Source organism: Ambystoma mexicanum, chromosome 5p, assembly GCF_040938575.1.
Source record: "Ambystoma mexicanum isolate Mex_15411 chromosome 5p, UKY_AmexF1_1, whole genome shotgun sequence".
Classification (NCBI taxonomy): domain Eukaryota; kingdom Metazoa; phylum Chordata; class Amphibia; order Caudata; family Ambystomatidae; genus Ambystoma; species Ambystoma mexicanum.
This window is the reverse complement of record NC_090930.1, coordinates 246,188,059-246,210,874: the sequence shown is the minus strand read 5'-3', so window position 1 is coordinate 246,210,874 and position 22,816 is coordinate 246,188,059. Positions and strand designations below refer to the sequence as shown.

The window sequence follows — 22,816 nt, the reverse complement described above, 5'->3', positions numbered from 1 at the left end:
CGAAGCTCCTGGAGAGGCCCCGGTCGAGCTCGAAGGCCCCATCGGAGGGGGAGCGAGGCAGTGTCCCCCCCCTCAAGGATAAGGCGGTGAGCGCACCTAAGGTGGTGAAGGCCTTAATCCATCCGGCCAAGCCCTCTATCGAAACTGTCGCGGCGGCCCTGGCTCAGCCTGTGGGGGCTACACCAGTGGTGGCGACTTCGGGGCTCAGAGTCTCCCTGCCACCTCGGAGGGTGTCCTCTTTTGTGCCCATCAATAGGGCCCCCGTGAAACCCCACGTGGGGAAGAAAAAGGGGGGGCAGGGCGTCGTCGTAGATTCGGCCTCAACCTCGGAGGAGGAGCTGGTCGAAGTCTTAAGCCACGGCCTCGGCGTGGAAGAAGACCGGCCCGTCGGGATGGATCCCGACGCAGGTGACGACGACTCGGCGGCCATTTGTTGGCTATACAGTCCTTATGCTCAGAGATAAGGACGAGACTACCGTTGCCGACGGAACCTCTCCCGTCGGGGGACCCAGAACCGGGACCTTCTGGTGTTCCCCCTACCAAGAAAAGAAGGATCCACCCTCCGCCTCCTTTTCAGCCGTCGCGCCCCTTCCAGCCCTCCTCCCCGTCCACCCGAGGGGATGATACGGGGACTGACACGGCAGCGACGGGTACGGACGACGAGGTATACGACGAGGATGTACCGTCGTCGCCTCCCACCAGGGCTTCTCCGCCCGACGAGATTGGATCGTTCCACTCCATGATCACCAGGGCATCCGAGCTTTTCCAACTCTGCCCTGAGGAGAAGAAGAAGGAAGGTTTCCTTTATCAGCGGCGCGAGGCCAAGAGGAAGACGGTCCTCTCAGTGCCTCTATTGGACGACATTTGGGATGAGGGCCTCACCCTCCTCAAGAACCCTTCCACGACGCCAGCTAGAAGAGACCAGTACGAGAAGAAGTACCGGGTCCCGGACACGGCCCCCCTGTGCCTCCGGGCGCAGCCTACCCCGGACTCCGTCGTCTCCGCGGCGGCCAGGAAAAAAGCGGGGGGGGGGGTGCGGCCTCCACATCGACTTCCCCACCGGACGGCGAGGGAAAGAAATTGGACGCTATGGGACGCAGAGTCATCTCGTCTGCGGCGACGACGATTAAAGCGGCCAACGCCTTGGCTATCGTGGCCCGCTACGACAGGGAGCTCTGGTACAAACTGGCTCCCCTACTGGACTTCTTGCCGGACGACAAGAGGGCAGAGGCCCTGGAGATCCTGCAGGAAGGTGAGGTGGCTTCGGACCACGCCATTACCGTTGCGACGGACATCGCCGACACTGGGTTCCGCCAGTTGGGCAACGGCGTTTGCCTTAGGCGGCGTGGATGGCTCAAGGCTACGGACTTCCGTCAAGACGTTCAGACCAGAGTCCTGGACATGCCCTTCGATGGGAACAACCTGTTTGGGAAAACAGTGGACGATTCCCTTCAGGCCATTAAAGCGGACACCGAGACGGCCTGGGCCCTTGGAGTTCTGCAATGACGGACGCCCTTTCGGAGCAGCGGAGGCAAGGGCGCCTCCAAAAGTTCAGGCGGCGGTTTCTCCACCTACGTCAAGCGGCCCGCTCGTCGGCTCAGGAGGCCTACAGAGGACGAGGCAAGTCTGGCGGACCCCGCCGTCGTCGCCAAGGAGGTCAAGGCGGCAAAGCCTCGTCGAAGCAGGATTGAACCGACCGTGGGGTCGAGCCCCCACCGAAGCACCCCGGTGGGAGGCCGGCTAGCGAGATTCGTCAGCGTGTGGGAGTCCATCTCCACCGACCGTTGGGTGCTGGACGCCTTGGCCCAGGGCCACGCGCTCGAATTTCAAAGAAGGTGTCCGCGCGTCCCCCCCGTGGCCAGGAAAGAACTTCACGTCCCTCAACTTCTCCTGGAGGTAAAGGCGATGCTGAGGAAGGGCGCCATCGAACTCGTCCCAAAGAGACTTCGGGGCTCCGGAGTTTACTCGAGATACTTCCTCGTGAAGAAGAAGACGGGGGGATGGCGCCTCATCCTGGACCTGCGACGTCTGAACAAGTTCATCAAGGCGCAAAAGTTCCGGATGGTCACCCTCCAGCACGTCCTGGGTCAGCTGGAGGAAGGAGACTTCCTGTCGTCGTTGGATTTGGAGGATGCCTACTTCCATATTCCCATCCTAAAGGGGCACCGAAAATTCCTCAGGTTTGTGGTCCAAGGGCATCACTACCAGTTCAAAGCCCCCCCCTTCGGACTACGGTCGGCACCCAGGGTATTCACCAAGTGCCTTGCACCGGTGGTGGCGCAGCTGCGCCGCGAGGGGATCCACGTCTACCCCTACCTGGACGACTGGCTCATCCGAGCCAAGACGAGGGAGCTCGCCGTGGATCACACGGCAAGGACCGTCCGACTTCTCACGGACCTGGGATTCTCCGTGAACTACGCCAAGTCTCACCTGGTACCCGCGCAAAACGCACTGTTTCTGGGAGCGAAGCTCGACACAGTGTCTCTTCTGGCCTCCCCGTCGGAGGAAAGGACCAGGTCCATCCTGGGCAAGGTACAGCGGATGTTGGTTTCCGACGCGGCCAAGGTGAGGTCCATCAAGTCCCTCCTCGGAATGATGTCTTCCTGCATCTACCTCATTCCCATGTGCAGGCTCCGGATGCGCCCGTTGCAGGAGTTCCTGGACGCGCGCTGGATCCAAACGACGGGCAGCTTCGAGGAGAGGATCACACTCGATGAGAGTTTCCGCCGAGCGATCCGGTGGTGGGGCAACCGCACGCATCTGACGGCGGGCATGGACTTCCAGACCCCAGACCACCAGGAGACAGTGACCACCGATGCCTCCCTGGAAGGGTGGGGAGCGCACACCGAAAATCTGCACGCGAGAGGCCTTTGGCTCCCGACGGAGAAGTCCCTCCATATCAACGTCCTGGAGCTCCGTGCAGTGTTCTGGGCCCTCAGGTCCTTCCTTCCGTCCCTCAAGGGCAAGGTGGTGAGGATCTTCACCGACAACACCAACACCATGTTTTACATCAGGAAACAGGGCGGAACCAGGTCCCCAGCGCTGTCCAAGGAGGCGCAGGACCTGTGGCATTGGGCCGTCGCCCAAAGGATGTTTCTGGTGCCGTTTCATCTGGCAGGGATAAAGAACACCATCGCCGACTCACTCAGCAGGGAGCTGCGCTCGTGCCACGAGTGAGAACTACGGCAGGATCTAGTGGATCGCCTCTTCCGACGGTGGGGCACACCCCAGATCGACCAGTTCGCGACGGCGACGAACTCCAAGTGCCGGAGGTTCGCCAGCAGGTTTCCCCAGGCGAGGAGCATGGGCGATGCCTTCTCGTTCCCCTGGGAGGGCCTGTTCCTCTACGCGTTCCCTCCTTTGCCACTGCTAATCCGGCTCGTCAACCAGCTCAAGAGGTCACGGTGCAGGATGATCCTCGTCGCACCTGCGTGGCCGAGGCAGATATGGTCCCCGGACCTTCTGGACTTGTCAGCGTCCCCGCCAATCAAGCTGCCGGTGGACGCGGATCTTCTCTCCAGGGAAGGAGGCGCCATCCTCCACCACGACCCGAAATCGCTGAACTTGCAGGCCTGGCTCCTGCAGCGCTAGAGTTTGGAGGATACGACATACCGGCCGACTGCAGAGAGGTTCTTGCAAAGGCCAGGGCGTCCTCGACTCTTAAATGCTACGGACACAAATGGAAGAGGTTCTCTGTCTGGTGCCACGCACAGAAGATTAACCCTCTACGGATTACGGCTCCCCAGGTACTGCCGTACCTGCTGACGCTGGCCAAAGCTGGACTGGCACACGCGTCCATCAAGATTCATCTTGCTGCGATCTCCCGATACACCAGAACCACGGGCCGGACGTCCTTGTGGTCTCATCGTCTGGTGAAAGAGTTCATGAAGGGACTGTTCAGATTGTTCCCGCCGGTGAAGGCTCCGGCCCCGGCGTGGGAGCTCAACTCAAAGCTCATGGGACCTCCGTTCGAGCCTCTGCACTCGGCCCCGTTGAAGTTTCTGTCTTGGAAAACAGCGTTTCTTGTGGCCATCACCTCCGCACGACGGGTGGGAGAGATCCAGGCCCTTTCATGCAAGGCCCCGTACTTGACTTTTCACGACACGAGGGTAGTGCTCAGGACGCACCCCTCCTTCATGCCCAAGGTACCGTCGGACTTCCATCTCAACGAACCCTTGGTGTTGCCTGTGTTCTTCCCGTCGCCTTCGTCGCCGGTTGAGAGGACTTTGCACTCGCTGGATGTGGCTAGAGCGCTGAAGTTCTACGTGGACCGCACAAAGTGTTTTCGGAAGACGTCACAACTCTTTGTGAACTTTGGACCTGTCAATCAGGGGAAGGCTCTCTCGAAGGCTTCCATTTCCAGATGGCTCTCCGGCTGTATCATGTACTGTCATCGGTTGGCAAACCGACCGCTGCCTGGCCGTCCGAGAGCCCATTCCACCAGAGCGATCGCAGCTACCACGGCGTTCCTTTCTGGTGTGCCCCTGCTGGACATATGCAGGGCTGCTACGTGGAGGTCGACGCACACCTTCACGAAATTCTACTGCGTCGATCGGGATTCCAGGGAGGAGTCCAGGGTCGGCCAAGCAGTGCTGCGCAACCTGTTCGCCTGAGGTGAGCCTGGTGAGGAGGTAAGATGCTTAATGTTGAGTTTGATGTACTGCTTAATGTTGAGCCGTTGCCACCTACCGTGGTTGTGCATGGTGTACTGCTATGTATTCTTTATTCATGAGCACGTGAATCCATGCCAGACCCCATGCTGGAGAAGGAACAAGTTACTTACCTGTAACTGTTGTTCTCCAGCATGGGTCTGGCATGGATTCACATGCGAACCCTCCCGCCTACCCCTCTGCGGCTCTTCACTTGGTCATACTGCCACTTCACGTGCTTCCAAATCTGAAGATGGCTGCCAGAGGCGGTGCTTAGGTAGAGGGCAGTCATTGGCTGTGGTCAGTATGACGCAGAGACCAGTGATTGGTTATTACTACGAAAGACAGATCAGAAACGAAACTGATACTGTTTTTTTCTTTACAGAGGATTCCCAGCCTGACGACGGGGAACCCAGCCTGACGACGGGGAATATTCATGAGCATGTGAATCCATGCCAGACCCATGCTGGAGAACAACAGTTACAGGTAAGTAACTTGTTCCTTCTGATGGATGTTCCTCCCACAGATTCTGCATCACCCTCCCAGCCTACCCCTCTATTAAGAGAGCTAACTTGCTTGTAACAAGTATCTCCTTCTATGCCGTAAGGCTCATGTCAGTCAAACGGTTACTTTTGAGGAGTAAAAAGCACCAACTCCCCAACATGGCTTAGCTAGGAGAAAAAAATGAGTAAACTGAGGTCACAGGGCGTGGTGCCGGTTATTTGACAACATCATGCCCGGACCAATGTCGAAGAGTGTCGAGACTCTTGACACCGATACCACTCGGCATAAACCCTCCTCATCCCCAGATGCTGAATCGGAATTTGTATTGCTGTCGTAGAATGACGAATATGTAGGAGGAAAATCTATCTGACCACGGGTAAGTCATTTGTTCTTCTAAGTCTCTCCTTCACTGCCATCCTGCCGATTAAGATCTCAATTTTTAATGAGTACAATACACAATTCCCCAATGTGGCTTACCACAGGGGGACAATGAGAAAACTGAGGTAACTGGGTGCTGTACTGGCTAATTATATCAACGTCCCGTCCGGTCCATAGGACGGTCAATGCGTCTCGTGCCGAGGTTAGCACACAGTCCCTTGGAGGTGAAAGTTTTGCTTCTGCCGCAGAATACATATAAGATGTGGAATCTATGGGAGGAACATCCACCAGAAAGGGCATTACCAGTGGTAGGTAATTTGTTCCATTGAATGTTAGTAATCTGTTATTTAATTTTCTTACATTTTTATTCCAAAATAAAATGCTGTTCCCTCCCCCAAAGCACACAGGTAACGTGGATGCTTGCCCAAAGACAGCAGGAAGAAGCAGTTCGACAGCAGGAAAGAGCTATGAACTATGTAAAACTAAGAACGAATTTGCAGCATGTTATGTGAGTAACAGCTATACTCTACTATGTTTTGTATCAGTCACATTTTAAGTACACATCTGCAGCGTCTTGGATGTTTTCCGACTGGAAAATGCCTGTCATTAATCACAACATCATGGTTTAACATATTACATGCATACATGACTTAAACTTTTTGGGGTTACCCTTCAGAAATGCTGCTTCTCATAGGTGGGCTGATGGTGAGTTATTTTGAAGAGGGCCCAAATCTTAAATGTGCAAGTTGTCTTAACTAATGTCAGCCTGTTAGGATTTGTCAGTAAGCATTCACTGTAATGTGGGCAAACTACACAATTATTTCATAGCAGTAGTTTGTGCCACACATCGAGAAGACCATTACCCTTCAGACTATTTTACAGTGCAATCTGTCATAAAACATACGTTCAGCCAAGAGGACCTAGGCCATGCTTTTAAATAGTACCATCCCCACCAATTGTGTGTATCCTTCATCAACAAGCATGTAATTCACTTTTTGTAATGGATACCCTTTTCACGCAAATTAAAAATCCTTTGATCGCTAGCTGCAAGCTGCATTCTGAAGTCTTCAAAAGACAGCAACCCATACTGTAGCCACTCAAGGCTAACTTGTTCACAACACCATATGACGTCCTTGCTAACCCCATTCACAGTTTTGAGCTCCTTTCCCACCACCTACCAGTTTAATCTGCCTCTGTCATGACTCTGTATAGATCTGCAAAGCCGCCAGCAGTGGGACTTCTCCGACTCTTTTTGCATGCTGAAATGCTGATTCAGGAATGACACTGATCTTAAATTGGGATGGTCATGTCTGGCCTCAAGTACAGGGATCATATCTCTCCAGGACTGAAATCTCTGCACTGGCTCCCAGTGGCGGCAAGGAATAGGTTCAAAACCCTCTGCATCATCCACAGGGCGGCCAGGGGCCTCAATACCTTCAATTCTCTTCCTAAGTATCTTCCTTCTTGAGCTCTTCGCTCAACCGCCTCCAACTAACTCAGTGCCTGACCCTGAGGGAGTTGGAGGTGGATGAGCGAAGAGCTCGAGGAAGGAAGATATTTAGGAAGAGTGAGTTGGCGGTATTGAGGCCCCAGGCCCCAGAATACCTTTTGGACAAAGACAAAGGGCCTCATTACGAGTATGGAGGTAGCCATGCCGCTAAAGTGGCATGGCTACCTCCATACATGGTAACAAGTCGGGGCCCCGCAAAAGGGGACTTACCGGGCCATTCCGACCTTGGAGGGCCCGTTAAATCCCTTTCGTGGGACCCGGTACATCCTTCATTCCCATTTGAGCCCCCATAGGGCTCAATGGGAATGGGGAGGATGCGAACAACGGGCCCGTTGTTGGCATCCTGGACTGCTTGCGGGACCCGCTAAGGAATGCCTTACCAGGCGTTCCTTAGCAGGCCCTGCAGCAGTCCTCGTAATAGGGCAGCCTGTAATGAACGGTGCCGGTCCCATACTGGTACTGTTCATTACGGGACCGCCAGGGTCCTAATGAGGCCCAAAGTCTAATTGCAATGGACTTATTAGAAGTTTAGAGGGAACCTGGACATAATGTCAACACGGTAGGTGATCCGACAGACCTGGATGCCCCAGTGGAGGAAGATTTGATGCTGTTTTATGACAGAACATCATATCAGTTCCGTGGGTGAGGGACCGGACGAAAGGGGCAGTCTTCAGCCGGAGGCAAGTCCTTCTCCACAGGGGCTTCGTTATTTTTATTTTTTATTGTTGTTTTTGATGCGAGCACCTTTACAACAAATTGAATCATATAGGGAAAATAACATTGCATCAGTAAAAGGGTTGAACTTCCACAAACCCTTACAAGTGAACATTTCAGTTCCAATGACTTATTTTCATGTTAACATTGATAAAACTACGGTCTAACTGTTACCAGGTCCATTGGTATATTCAAGCACAATTTATCCAACACCTTGAAGCAAATTTAGAAAATTCATCAATTCTCAAACCGTATTCATTTGGTACTATACAATATTTACATCATTTAACTCAGCTACACCATTACCTTTATGACGGATTACTTTCTGACAGAGGCCAGCAATGTACCCAAGGACCGCTGGTGATGTCACTGGCAGTAACCATTGGACTAAGATTTATTGAGAAGATATCCTTTTGATTTACTTGTTCACACAAGTCTAGGTTTTAACAACTTTCCCATACGCCAAGATTGTTAGGCAGAATCATATGCAGTACCCTTAGGGAACACTACATACAATTAAGACTACAAGTGATAGTACAATTTCACCTTTGGTACAAGCCCGTACCACACAGTAAAGTGGTAGCGATGGCTGAGCAGCCAGAGTTATCTCAAGAGCAAATGAGCAGTAATAGGGATTACACAAAGTACTACCATTTCTGTGACTCAGGCAAACACTGGCTCGAGGTTTCTGGTTAAAGTAATATAAGTACATTTATTTTTAAACCATCTGTTCACAAAACACTTCACTTCTATTACATAAAACCACACTTTAAATATACTACACACAACCAATTCCTCTTGTGCAGGTCAATTCAAGGCAAGTTTTGACAGACCCATGTTTCGAAACAATGACCTTACTGTGGGTTAATACGCGATCACTTTTTGACAGTAATGACAGTTCGGTCTTACGAAAATAAAACGTACCCACGAGAAGAAATGCACCCGAAGTCAAACACAGTTAGCACATAGAATTAAAACAAGGGAATAGTGGATAAAAATCATAAGCAATACTTTTGTCAAGGCAATAGAACCAGAGGACGTTTCCTAAGAGGCAGATAAGTCAATAGGCCTGCGCCAGTGTCAAATGGAGCAGGGGCTCTGTTGTCGAGGATCACACAGTTAGAATAGTTCAAGATTAACGTTGCCAGGAGTACTGGATATTGTCAAAGGGAAGCAAAAGTTATAAGACGTAAGGAAGAAAGGACAAGCCTTCGGAAAGCAAAAGGGTTCACCCCGATTCCTCACAGTCGGACGGAGAGAACGACCAAATGGACACAGTACCTTATTTGGATGAAGAAAGCTGCTGCTGCAGCAGTTGTTCCTGGTAGTTCCTGCCGACTCAAGGTTCCTGAAGCTTCAGTCGTGGGGACAAGAAGGACGACGTCTGGAGCGATCTGCACTACCCAGTGATGAGGGCAGCAAAGCAACGATGAATAAAAGGTGTGCTCCTTAAAAACAGGAGAGGGCTCTTCTGATGGCTATCCAGACCACTACAGCAATTTTGACCCAGAAGTGGATTCTCTGTCTGTAGAAGGTGAGCTGGTTGATCCCACCAGGCTCAAGGGAAGAAGACTCCGGACTGGATCTTGTGTCGTTGAAGGGTAGATGGCTCAGGACTGCAGCAGGGCTTCACCAGGATCCAGGAGTTGCAGCAGCCGTCTTCTTCTCCACTTCTCTTCCGTTCTTGTAGTTCCAGTGGCAACTCTGACTTCCAGCCCAAGAGTCCTGCCTTTTATGCCAAAATCCCCCATTCACACAGCCTGGCTGTCAATCACACAGCAGGGGGGTTGTCCAGCCCGGGCAACCACCTCAGCCAATCGACACAAAGTGCGACTTGGGTCTCCAAGGAGACCATGTGCAGGGGGTTACTAAACCCCTCCCTCACATTCAGCCCACCTAGACACCCAGACGCCAAAGGAGGGATTCTTTGCAGAAGCCCGCCAAAGGACGGGGAACAAGAAAACCAAACCTGGTTTGGCACGAAAAGCAAACCACAAGAAAGACCTTTCAAACACGAAATGGCGAAAAACCACACTAGGACCCACGATAAAAACGATATGGGGTAGCGGGTTTTGTGTTCACGTCTGTCACCACAGCCAGAACACTAACATGGGAATCCGTGTAAAAAATGATAGTTACCGCTGCCACCAGCCATGTCGAGTCAGGAAGGAGGACACAAAGTGCCCCTTGAGTTACAGAAGGACAAGGGAAAGATATTCCCCTCCAGTACTCCATAGTAAGATGGCTTGTACTGGATCTGTATTTTAAAAGGACTAGTAAAGCCAATGGTGACTTTACATGTTTCTGGGGGACAGTAGTCCTCCCCAGAAATGGAGTTCACAAGGGAAGTCTAAAAGACATCCCTGTGTCACTGCACTAAAGGTGCTGTGTGAGACACAAGTAAAAAGATGCTGCCTAGGGAGTTGGTGAAACTCCATAGCCCATGAGCACAAAAAGTACAATACACACAAAAAATACACTGTAAGAGTGGGAAAAAAAGGCTCACACTCTTACCAGGTGGAAAAAATAAGCCCCAGAAATCTAGCAAAGCTGCTGAGGCACTCACTAGGTAAGGTAAATTAGCCATAAATGAGAATTTTCCCTAACAAAGATTATTTTCAATGATTTTTCAAAAAGTGGAATAAAGCGAACAAGGCGTTTCTGTAAACCCACATACATTGGCGCCAAAGCATGTCAGATGAATGTAAGGTGTCCTTATTGTCATTTGGCTCCAATGTTAGTTTGGCTGGTATTTTTTCCAATTTTTCATCCGTACATTAGCTGCGAACAGATTAAGTCTGAATTGCATGAACATTACCTTGACTTTATCAGATGGTTCCTGTATGATGTAGGGAAAATGCGGTTTTTGACTGTCTAAAATTTGCATATTCAACATACGAACTGTAGGTGCCAATCAAGTCAGAATTCCTAGACCAATCCCATTAAAATACATTTTTTTTCACAATTTGTGGACACGTTACCTAATCACCCGGGTGCATGGCAATTGCATTCAAAGACAATTTCAGTTGATTATAAAATAATGTTACCATGTTACCATAAAATAATGGTTTACCATTTGCGATCATTGCTGCTAAGTCCTCATATGGTGAATTCCGAGGAGGATGTAGCATTTTTGCCAGGTTAATCAATCTTCTCCAGACTAGCCTTGATGCCAGCGAGGACAAGCCAAGTTCATGGATGATTATTGCATTTGGAAGACTATTGAGTAGATGTAAAACCTTCTTCCAAATCATTCCTTGAATGGAGTTAAGGTCGGTCCTATCGATAGTATACATAGCTCTAGACCGTATAAAATCATTTACTCCAGTTTAAGCCGGGAGAAATCAATTAGGGGTCATAATAAAAACCTACATAACTTGTGTACAATAACCTTCATCTGTGCAATCAAAGGCAGAATCTTATTAGTGATCGCAGTTTGCCATTTCATAATGGAATTCGTGTTGGTCAAGTTGTAACCTTAGTATGTAATTCCCAATGATCGCTGTAGTGGGATGGTGTCTAAGACCCATTTATAGAATGTAATTTTCCTCTTGTTCTTGAGGACCAATATATTTGATTTAGCTGGGTTTTGGGAGTAAGATTGCATTTGTCGCAAAAGTCTGCAAAATAATGGAGGTTTTTTTTTGTAACCCAAACGGGGTGCAGTCAAGCAATATCGCATTGTTGGCAAAAGCGAGCCAACTGACTCGCAAAGTGCCAAGCTTGACTGGAAATATGTCACCGTTTGACCAGAGTTTATCAATGTCGGCAAGGTAGAAGTTAAATAATATAGCGGCCAAGTTGCATTCTTGTTAGACCTTTATGTACGTGGAAATCGGGTCGGTTAATAGCCCAGTGTGATCAATTCTCACTCTGTAGTTTGTGTTGAAGTGCAGTGCTGCAATCATAGCAATGATATGTGCCAGAATCTCAAAGCTTTGCATTTTTTGCCACAAAAGCCCCCTGATGACGCAATCAAAAGCGCTCGATAAATCAATTAATGCCATGAGAATGGGTCCATTTTTTGATTGGTGGCCAGATTTCAGCAGATGTGCTAAAATTGTGGCGTCTAACTGCGTGCCCATTGCCTCCCTGAACCGTGTTTGGAAGCGCGAGAGGATTTGTTGAGAAGCAAGTACCTGGTTCAAATCCTTGAGAATCAAGGATGCAGAAACCTTTGCTGCCACATCAAGTAGGACAATGGGTCGAAAGTTCACTGGGTTGTCAATTGGGCCAGTTTTATGAAGGGGAATAATTATTGCAGTTGCCCACGAAACTGGGAACATCTTGTAAAAGACGACATGGTTCAAGAGCTGTTTCAGATATCCGTCCCAGAATTTCGGATCGTCCTTTAGGACGCAGGGCAGGAGGCCGTCCTGGCCTGCTGCCTTAGAAAACTTCAAGTTCTTCACCACTGCCAATATGTCTTCCACACCCCATGGGCAATTCAAGGGCAAATGTACAGATAGTTTGCCACTGAATACCTTCAAACCTGCGCGGCCAAGAATATTTGTTTTGGAAATAATCTGACCAATGCTGGCCACTAACTGCCGATTGCAACCCACCCAGTGAATTCCCTGATGGGTCTCTCAAAAGGGCCCAAATTTCACGTGTTTTGTTTTTGCTTTTTCTTTTATTATTATTCTTTAATTTTATTTTTTAAGTAGGATTTAAAGTTGATAGTTTGGAGATCATTTTTAAATTTTAGTGTGATTACTTTATTCTCAATTTTGTTTGCCGCGTAATTGGTCACCTTTTTCTTCAGATCGCAGATTGCTATGTTTTTTAGCCTTTTGATCCTTGCAACAGCAGCATTAAAGGGAGCCATGCTTGCCAGAGGAGTGCCAAGCCCTTTTTGATGATGCCAGCTGGATAACATGATTGTGGATCGTCTGTTCATTCCACGTGTCAGTGGCTATACATTCTGTCACTGACATGTTGAACTCATCAGTAAATCGAACATCACGGCTTACTAGAAAGGACAGTTGCCTGCAGAGTGCACCTTATTGATATCATAGATCTATCAATCTCTGGTAACACCAATGCAGGGAGGGGTTTGTATAGGCGGCAGCAGAAGTCAATGGAGCATTTTAATATGCAGTGATCACTCATGTTGCATCGACTGATGGTACAAGGGCTAGTATTCCCACCAAGCCTACCAGAGAGAGCGATCTAATCTATGCAAGATGAACGCACCCAGCAAGCCCAGGTTACAAATGATGAGTTAGGGTTGAAGGGAATTTTTTGTATATCTCACGCAGCCAAGAATTTCACCCAAACCAGTCCCCTCTCATGTGAAAGTGTCTAATGTTTGGGAATCTAAATAGCAGCAAGTTGTGCATTGTAGACAAGTAAGGTTGAGTTAAAGTCCCCACCTATTATAAATTGTACGTTTGGGGTCTTAATGAATGCTTCCATAAGCAATAGATTTAGCTGTTGCATTAACACCTCCAATTTCGACGCTCTTGGGTTCCAGTACAGGGATACAATCCCAAGTGTCCAAAACAATGGAGCACAAATGTAACTTCAATTGTTAACAATTCAGGGGAAGAATGAATTAGGACTGCTTTCAATCGGAGGTTGTTTTTGACAAGGATTGCCAAGCCACCACTAGGACATCCTGTCATGCCCCTTTCAGCACGTTGGGAGAATGCGGTATAACCATCTATTAGTATGTCTTTCACTGCCATGGTTTCTTGCAATAAAAGAAAGGCAGGGTGCTCCTCGAGAAGTAACGTGGAGAACCAGCCAAAGAACTTATGGAAACCGCAACAGTTCCATGAGTTTAAAATGGAACTGAGTTGTAGAGATGTCAGTCCTGGAGAGATACGATCCCTGGGCTTGAGGCCATGGACAAGTCTTGCAGTCCTGTTCTGGATGAGTTGCGGAGAGTGGAAGCAGGCAGATGTAGAAGGAGGCTGTTGCAGTAGTCCAGCCTAGAGAGAACCTGAGCTCTGGAGATAGTGAGCTTCTGGGGGAAGGAGAGGAATGGAAGACTACCTCTGAGGAGTTGCAGCTGGTAGTGTGAGCGTAGAGTCGAAGATGACCCGAGGTTTTTAGCCTCACAGGTGGGAGTAGGAAGAGGGCCAAGAGAGGCCGACCAGAGTATGACAGGAAAGGATGGAGCGGGTGTGCCGATGAGGAGAATCTCAGTCTTACTGGCATTAAGGCAGAGATCATTGGCGGCACACCACTCCTGGATAGCAGACAGACAGACAGACAGAGATGAGAGTGGTGGCTGAGGGTAGCCTGAAAATGAGCTGGATGTCATCCGCATAGCACTGGAAGTTGGGGCAGATCGCAGCAATGCGGTGAGCAAGAAGTGCCAGGGATTGGTTGAATAGTCAAGGAGAGAGGTTAGACCCCTGGGGAACACCAAAGGTAGAGATGGAGGAGAGGAAGGGCCCAATTTGGACCTGCAAGGGTCGGTCAGAAAGGAAAGAGGTCAGCCACGCCAGGGCCTGACAGGTGATTCCCAGGTTATCACAATGACGGTTGAGCAGGATGGCATGGTTTACCGTGTCAAAGGCAGATGAGAGTTAAAGTAAGATGAGGACATGGGGGGGGGGGGGGTGTTGGAATCAAGGTTGGAGAGCAGGTCTTCATAGATGTTCAGGAGAGCAGTTTCCATGCTTCTGGCAGCTCTACAGCCAGACTGATGATCATGGAAACAACCAACAGATTCAGTGTGAAGATTGAGCTGGGAGATGGCCATCCTTTCCAAGAGTTTGCCCAGGAAAGGAGTGATGGAGATTGGGCGATAGGTAGCCAGGCAAGATGGGTCGGCAGAGGTTTTTTTTAAACAGAGGGTGCACAAGAGTGCTTCAGAGGTGAAGGGAACACTCTGGTGGTGAAGGAGTGGTTGCAGAAGTCAGCCAGGGAGTCCATGTGGTCCTTGATGGTTTTGGAGGAACAGGGGTGAACCTGTTTTGACGAGACTTTCATAGATCTGACTTGTCTAGAAACCTTGTCTGGGGAGAGCAGGGGAAAGGCAGAGAAGGAGGGAGGAGAGGTAACTGCAGAAGGGGCAGGGGAAGAGTAGGGAGTAGAGGGAGAGAGAGGACAGGATGTCCTGAGTTTTAGAGATGAAGTGAGAAGCCAGGGCTGTGCAGAGGGCCTGGGAGGGGACAGGAGAGGTAGAGACTGCAGAAGGATTGGCCAGCTCCTTGCAGATTTTAAAAAGTGCGGCCGAGTTGTTAGATGCTGCGGAGACACAGGCTTGGATGTGGGATCTCTTCTTGGTGCGGACAGAGAACCGGTATTGCTTTTGGAGCAGGCGGCAGGCCGGTTTGTCGGAGGATGTACATGAAGCACGCCATTTCCTCTCAGCCATCCTGCACTTGCGTTTAAGGGACGAGGTCTGAGTCGTACCAGGAGTTGCACTTGGCTTTGGGCTTCAGGCGGCTCCTCATGACAGGTGCAGCTCTTCTAGGGAATAGAGGGACTTCCCCGAGGAGTTCTACAAGAGTGGCATCACGCTGTACCTGGCAGCTGTCTTTGGAGTTTGATATTCTGCCAACACCAGGTCCCCTTCAGGCTGCATTTCAACGCCTAATGGCAATGGTGGCTGATGTCCTGGCGCTCTCTGTGCCATTCTGCTACAGTGTGCAATACGAACTCTGGGGCATCATCCAGAATGTCACAAAGAGAGAGACGCTGCTGGCCTTCAACATAGCGGTGGAGGCCCCAGTGTTCGAAGTGTGGGAGAAACCTTCCTTTGTTGCCCCAGTGGACAGGGATCGGGCAAGGAAGCACCATCCTGCACCTTCGGACTCAGCTTTCCGATCCGCCCGCGCATTGCCTAAAAGCCTGGCACAGGCCGAAATGGCAAGCCTGCTTCCTGGTTCAAGGACAAAACTACCAGTTCTCCAGCATGGGGTCTGGCATGGATTCACATGCTCATGAATATTCCCCTTCGTCAGGCCGGGAATCCTCGGTATAGGAAAAAATCAGTTTCGTCTCTGATCTGTCTCTCAGTAGTAACCAATCACTGGTCTCTGGGTCATACTGCCCCCAGCCAATGACTGCCCTCTCCCTAAGCCCCTCCCCTGGCAGCCATCCTCAGATTTTTACCGCACGTTCAAGTGTTGGGAGTCCTCGTGCTTAGCTCTTGAGCTTTTGCTGCGTTTTCATGCTTTTTTCAGGAGATTTTCTCATTTTTTCGGTTAAAAGAGCCTCAAGCTCCACCGTTTCTACTTCCGATCAACAGGGATCCATTTCGGAGCTTTCTACGCCCCTCAAGGGTGAAGATTTTGTCGAGTTACGCTTTTGGAGGATTCCAGAAGTTCCAAGGCCTACCCCGGACATGGCCCAGGAGAAAGGGAGCTCGACGCCCGGGAAGCTATTCAGGATCTGCCCTGGATGCCAGCTTCAGAACGTTTTCAAGGAGGACGAGCATTCGTTATGCCTCTACTGTCTCCATGAGGACAAGACGCACAAGGAAAAGGACTGCGCGTTTTGTGGAAACATGTCGGAGCGGACCATGAAGGATCGCCACCTCCGTCTCGCCAACTGGCTGGAAGGTAAGAGCCCGCCAGGCGAGAAGAAGTCGTCCGAGCGGTCTTCTAAGTCCTGTGAGGGTGCTCCGGCGACCCAACAAAAGGATAAGCACCGCGAGTCCGCGGGCACCGGGAGCGCCGAACGGTCTGGCTCCTTGGCAGCCAGGCAGGGCGCACCCTCCCCGGCGCCATCGACCATGAGCCAACGCTCTGGCTCGGGTAAGAGGAAGTCCGAGAACCCGGCGAAGCTTCTGGAGAGGCCCCGGCCGATCTCGAAGACTCCGGCAGAGGGGGAGCGATGCTCGGACCCTCCCCCGAAGGTGAAGGCCCCGGGCGTACAGAAGGTGACGTTGGCCGTGATTCACCCTGCTAGGACCTCCATTGAGGATGTCGCCGCGGCCCTGGCTCAGCCTGTGGAGGCTACACCAGTGGAGGCGTCCTCGGGTACCAGAGTCTCCCTGCCGCCGCAAGAGGGAGTCTTCTTTCAGGCCCATCGAGAAGACCCCCACAATGTCCTCGTTGGAAAAAGGGGGGGAGGGGGTGGTGGCCGTTGTGGATACGGACATGACCTCTGAAGAGGAGCTCATCCAGGTCGTGGAGGAGACACAGCCCATCGGGAGGGATCCCGACGAGGGCAACGATGACGCAGACAAGGCTCAAGAGCCCTCGCGCCCGTTGTTTGCAGCGCCGCAGGACACCTCAGTGGCCATTTTGTCAGCCATCCAGTCCTTATGCTCGGAGGTAAGGACTAGGTTGCCCCTTCCCCCGACGGAGGAGCCTGAGCCAGACCCGACGGAGGATCCGGAGCCAGGACCTTCGGGGAGCCCACCGCCTAAGAAGAGGACAGCGCATCCTAGGCCGCCTCTGCGGCCTTCTCTGCCTTCCCCCCGGTCCACTACCCACGGGGATGATACAGGCATGGACACGACTACGACGGGTACGGATGACGACGGAGGCGATGACGGGACGTGTCGCCCCCTGCCCGGGCGTCCCCGTCCAACGAGATTGGATCCTTTCATGCAATGATCTCCAGGGCATCCGAGCTCTTCCAGCTCTGCCCCGAGGAAAAGGAGGGGTTCCTTTACCAGCGGCGCAAGGCTAAAAGGAAGACGGTCCTCGCCGTACCGCTTCTTGATGACATCTGGGATGAGGAGCTTGCCCTCCTCAAGAACCCTGCCACGGCTCCTGCGAAGAGGGACCGGCACGAGAAGAAGTACCGGGTCCCCGACGCTGCCCCCTTGTGCCTCAGAGCGCAACCTACCCCGGACTCGGTCGTCTCGGCGGCGGCCAAGAAGAAAGCGGGGGGGGGGGCATCGGCCTCGACTTCAACCTCCCCTCCGGACGGCGAGGGTAGGAAACTGGATGCGATGGGACGACGGGTCATCTCATCTGCAGCGACGACCATCAAGGCGGCCAACGCCCTGGCCATCGTAGCCCGCTACGGCAGGGAGTTGTGGTTTAAGATCGCCCCTCAGTTGGACTTCCTTCCGGATGCCAAGAGGGCTGAGGCCCTGGAAATGAGATTGCCTCGGACCACGCCATTACGGTGGCTACGGACATCACCGACACCGGTTTCCGTCAGTTGGGCAACGGCGTTTGCCTGAGACGATGGGGATGGCTCAGGGAGACGGATTTCCGCCAGGACGTTCAGACCAAGGTTTTGGACATGCCCTTCGATGGGAACAACCTTTTTGGCAAGGCGGTTGATGAATCCCTTCAGGCGATCAAGACGGACATGGAGACGGCCCGTGCACTGGGGGTGCTCCAACAGCGACGGCCGTTCTTTCGGAGCTCCGGAGGCAAACAGGGTGCCTCCAAGGGAGCCGGCAGCAGCTCCTCTACTTACCATCAAGCGGCAAGGTCTTTGTTGCAGGAGGCCTACATGGCACGCGGCAAGTCAGGTGGATCCCGCCGTCGTCGCCAAGGTGGTCAAGGAGGCAAAGCGGCCTCCAAGCAGGGTTGAACAGTCTGTCGGGTCGGGCCCCCGCCGAAGCACCCAGGTGGGAGGCCGGCTGACGAAGTTCGTCGGTGTGTGGGAGTCCATCTCCACTGACCGTTGGGTGCTGGACGCCCTGGCCCTGGGGCACGCCCTCGAGTTCCAGAAGAGGTGCCCCCGCATTCCTCCCGTGGCCAGGAAGGAAAATCAAGTCCCTCAACTGCTGTTGGAAGTACGGGCGATGCTCAGGAAAGGTGCCATCGAGCTCGTCCCGAAGAGGCTTCGGGGTTCCGGAGTTTACTCAAGATACTTCCTCGTGAGGAAGATGACAGGAGGATGGCGTCCCATCCTGGACCTGCGACGACTAAACAAATACATCAAGGCACAGAAGTTCCGGATGGTCACCCTCCAGCACGTGCTGGGACAGCTGGAGGAGGGCGTTTTCCTATCGTCGTTGGATTTGGAGGATGCTTACTTCCACATCCCTATTCTAAAGAGGCACCGAAAGTTCCTCAGGTTCGTGGTCAAACGGCGGCACTACCAGTTCAAGGCCCTCCCGTTCGGATTAAAATCGGCGCCCAGGGTGTTCACCAAGTGCCTAGCACCGGTGGCGGCGTGGCTGCGCCTGCAGGGGATCCACGTCTACCCCTACCTGGATGACTGGCTCATACGGGCAAGGACAAGGGAGCTCGCCGTGGAACACACTGCGAAGTCCGTCCAGCTGCTCATGGACCCTGGGGTTCTCCATAAACTTTCCAAAATCCCACCTGGTCCTGTCGCCAGCCGCCCTGTTTCTGGGAGCACAGCTCGACACAGTGGCGCGGTGGGCCTCACCGTCGGAGGAAAGGATAAGGACCATTCTAGGAAAGGTGCAACGTCTACTGGCCACGGACGTGGCCAAAGTGAGGTCTATCAAGTCCCTCCTCGGAATGATGTCCTCCTGCATTTATCTGGTGCCTCATTGTAGACTTTGGATGCGGCCCTTGCAAGAATTCCTCGACGCCCACTGGATCCAGATGGGCAGCTTAGAGGACAGGATCTTGCTCGACGAAACGTTCCGTCAGGCGATACGATGGTGGGGTGTCCGCGCTCATCTGACAGCGGGAACAGGCTTCCTAGCCCCGGCCCACCAGGTGACGGTGACAACGGATGCCTCCCTGGAAGGTTGGGGAGCGCACACCGGGGGCCTCCACGCGAGGGACCTTTGGTGCTCGGAGGAGAAGACTCTCCACATCAACATCTTGGAGCTCCGCGCAGTGTTCTGGTCCCTCAGGTCCTTCCTTCCGTCCCTCAAGGGCAAGGTGGTGAGGATCTTCACCGACAACACCACCACGATGTTTTACATTCGGAAGCAGGGCGGAACCAGATCCCCTGCCCTGTCCAAGGAAGCCCAGGATCTGTGGCATTGGGCCATCGCACAAGGGATGTTTCTGGTACCCTTTCATCTGGCAGGGATAAAAAAAACACCATCGCCGACTAACTCAGTAGGGAGCTGCGCTCGTGCCACGAGTGGGAGCTGCGCCAGGATCAAGTGGACCGACTCTTCCGACGATGGGGCGAACCCCAGATCGATCTCTTCGCGACGGCGGCGAACTCCAAGTGCCGGAGGTTCGCCAGCAGGTTTCCCCAACCGAGGAGCATGGGCGATGCTTTCTCGTTCCCCTGGGACGGCCTGTTCCTTTATGCATTCCCGCCGTTGCTACTCCGGCTCGTCAACCAGCTCAAGAGGTCCCAGTGCAGGATAATCCTCATCGCACCTGCGTGGCCGAGGCAGATCTGGTTCCCGGACCTTCTGGACTTGTCAGCGTCCACACCAGTCAAGCTACCGACGGACGCGGATCTTCTCTCCAGAGAAGGAGGCGCCATTCTTCATCACGAACCAGAGTCGCTGAACTTGCAGGCCTGGCTCCTGCAGCACTAGAGTTTGGAGGATACAATATCCCGGCCGACTGCAGAGGTTCTTGCAAAGGCCAGGGCATCCTCAACTCTCAAGTGCTACGGACACAAATGGAAGAGGTTCTCTGTCTGGTGCCGAGCACAGAAGATTAACCCTCTGCGGATTACGGCCCCTCAAGTATTGCCGTACCTACTGTCTTTGGCCAAGGCTGGCCTATCTCACGCCTCCATCAAGGTACATCTGGCTGCCGTCTCACGTTACACCAGAACTACAGGACGGGCGTCCTTGTGGTCTCATCGTCTGGTGAAGGAATTTATGAAAGGACTGTTCCGATCATTCCCGCCGGTGAAGGCCCCTGCCCCGGCGTGGGAGCTCAACGTGGTACTAACTAGGCTCATGGGGGGGCCCCATTCGAGCCTATGCATTCAGTGCCATTGAAGTTTCTGTCGTGGAAGACAGCATTCCTCGTGGCCATCACCTCTGCACGACGAGTGGGAGAGATCCAGGCCCTGTCTTGCAAGCCTCCATACTTGACGTTTCACGACACGAGGGAGGTACTGAGGACGCACCCCTCCTTCATGCCCAAGGTGCCGTCGGACTTCCACCTCAACGAGCCCTCGGTGTTGCCAGTTTTCTTCCCGTCGCCTTCGTCGCCGGCTGAGAGGACTCTGCACTCGCTAGATGTGGCTAGAGCGCTGAAGTTCTACGTGGATCGCACAAAGAGTTTCCGGAAGACATCACAGCTGTTTGTGAACTTTGGACCTGTGAATCAAGGGAAGGCTCTCTCGAAGACTTCCATTTCCAGATGGCTCTCCGGCTGCATCATGCACTGTGACCGGTTGGCGAACCGACCGCTGCCCAGCCGTCCGAGAGCCCATTCGATCAGAGCGATCGCTGCTACTACAGCGTTCCTGTCTGGTGTGCCCCTGCTCGACATCTGCAGGGCTGCTACGTGGAGGTCAACGCACACCTTCACGAGATTCTACTGCGTCGACCGGGATTCCAGGGAGGAGTCCAGAGTCGGCCAGGCACTGCTGAGCAACCTGTTCGCCTAAGGTGAGCCTGGTGAGGAGGTAAGAGTTGCTTAATGTTGAGATGTTGTATTGCTTGATATTGAGCCTTGTGCCACCTCCCGTGGTTGTGCATGTGTATACTGATATGTATTCTTATATTCATGAGCATGTGAATCCATGCCAGACCCCATGCTGGAGAAGGAAGAAGTTACTTACCTGTAACTGTGTTTCTCCAGCATGGGTCTGGCATGGATTCACATGCGAACCCTCCCGCCTACCCCTCTGCAGCTCTTCACTTGGTCATACTGCCACTTCACGTGCTACCAAATCTGAGGATGGCTGCCATGGGAGTGGCTTAGGGAGAGGGCAGTCATTGGCTGGGGGCAGTATGACCCAGAGACCAGTGATTGGTTACTACTGAGAAAGACAGATCAGAAACGAAACTGATATTGATTTTTTTCTATACCGAGGATTCCCGGCCTGACGGGGAATATTCATGAGCATGTGAATCCATGCCAGACCCATGCTGGAGAACAACAGTTACAGGTAAGTAACTTGTTCCTTCAAGGCCCTCCCCTTCGGACTGAAGTCGGCGCCAAGAGTGTTCACCAAGTGCCTGGTGCCAGTGGCAGCGTAGCTGCTCCTACGAGGGATCCACGTGTAGCTTTACCTGGATGACTGGCCCATCCGGGCAAGCTCAAAGGACATAGCTGTCGAACACACCGCGAGGACCATCCAACTCCTGAGAGATCTGGGGTTCTTGGTGAACTATGCAAAGTCTTGCTTGATTCCATCGCAGGACGTGCAGTTTCTGGGATCCGGACTCAACACAGTGTCGTGCCTGGCGTCTGTCGGAGGAGAGGATAGCGACCAACTTGGGGTAGGTACAACGGCTGTTGGCCCTGAAGGTTGAAAGGGTGAGGTCCATAAAGTCCCTCCTCGGCATGATGCCGTAATGCATATACCTCATTCGGCTGTGCAGACTACGGATGCGTCCGCTGCAGGAGTTCCTCGACAATTTGTTAGGGATTTCAATCCTGCGAAGCACACCTTAGTCTCAGCCCAGTATGCAGCGTGCAATTGAAATGCTCATGTTAGATTAGATTCTATATTCAGATGATGCACCACTCATATCGCACCCCCCTTTCAAATACCCCGGGTCACAATGGACCATGAACCAGGCTAGTTGATAAAATATAATATTTATTTGAAAATTAAAAGAAATCATACATTTTATTTTTTATATGGGGCAGCAGTTACCAATGGGATGATGAGAACAATATGAATGTAAGCAATGCACTTAGTTTAACCTTCTATTGACACAACTACAAAACACCAGGGAATCGGAGCACTTTTTGATTTTAGGTAAGATAGCACTTGAGTTAGAATTTCCCCCTGCAATGTTCCCTAAACCCACAAATAATCACTTCTAAGTGGATAAATGGAATCAGCAGGTAATCGGGAATGACAGACAAATAGAATTTAAATCCGACCTTCCCTCCCCAAACAAGAGAAAAAAACAGAATTCAAACCCTGGCAATGCTAAAATGACAGTCGGAAATGGATGAATAAATGAATGAATGTGTGTAAAAAAATCTTGACATAAATGCAATTCTTTACTGGAGCAACGCTGGAAAGATGGTAGCAATCACAAGCAATGGATTGAGCAAACGCATACAATTTGAAATTAAATGGAAGATTTAAAACGGTTTGTAAT

The 22,816-nt window shown here is 52.0% G+C and overlaps 1 protein-coding gene across 6 annotated transcripts in view; it reads left to right on the top strand.

Moving 5' to 3' along the window:
- STAG2 (STAG2 cohesin complex component) overlaps positions 1-22,816 on the top strand; it is a 2,060,662-nt gene that overhangs the window by 1,910,236 nt on the left and 127,610 nt on the right. For all 6 annotated transcript variants that reach the window (XM_069612659.1, XM_069612661.1, XM_069612663.1 and 3 more), the window contains exon 33: positions 5,932-6,039. In XM_069612659.1, coding sequence (XP_069468760.1) covers positions 5,932-6,039 — 108 coding nt within the window. The remainder of the gene's footprint in view (positions 1-5,931; positions 6,040-22,816) is intronic.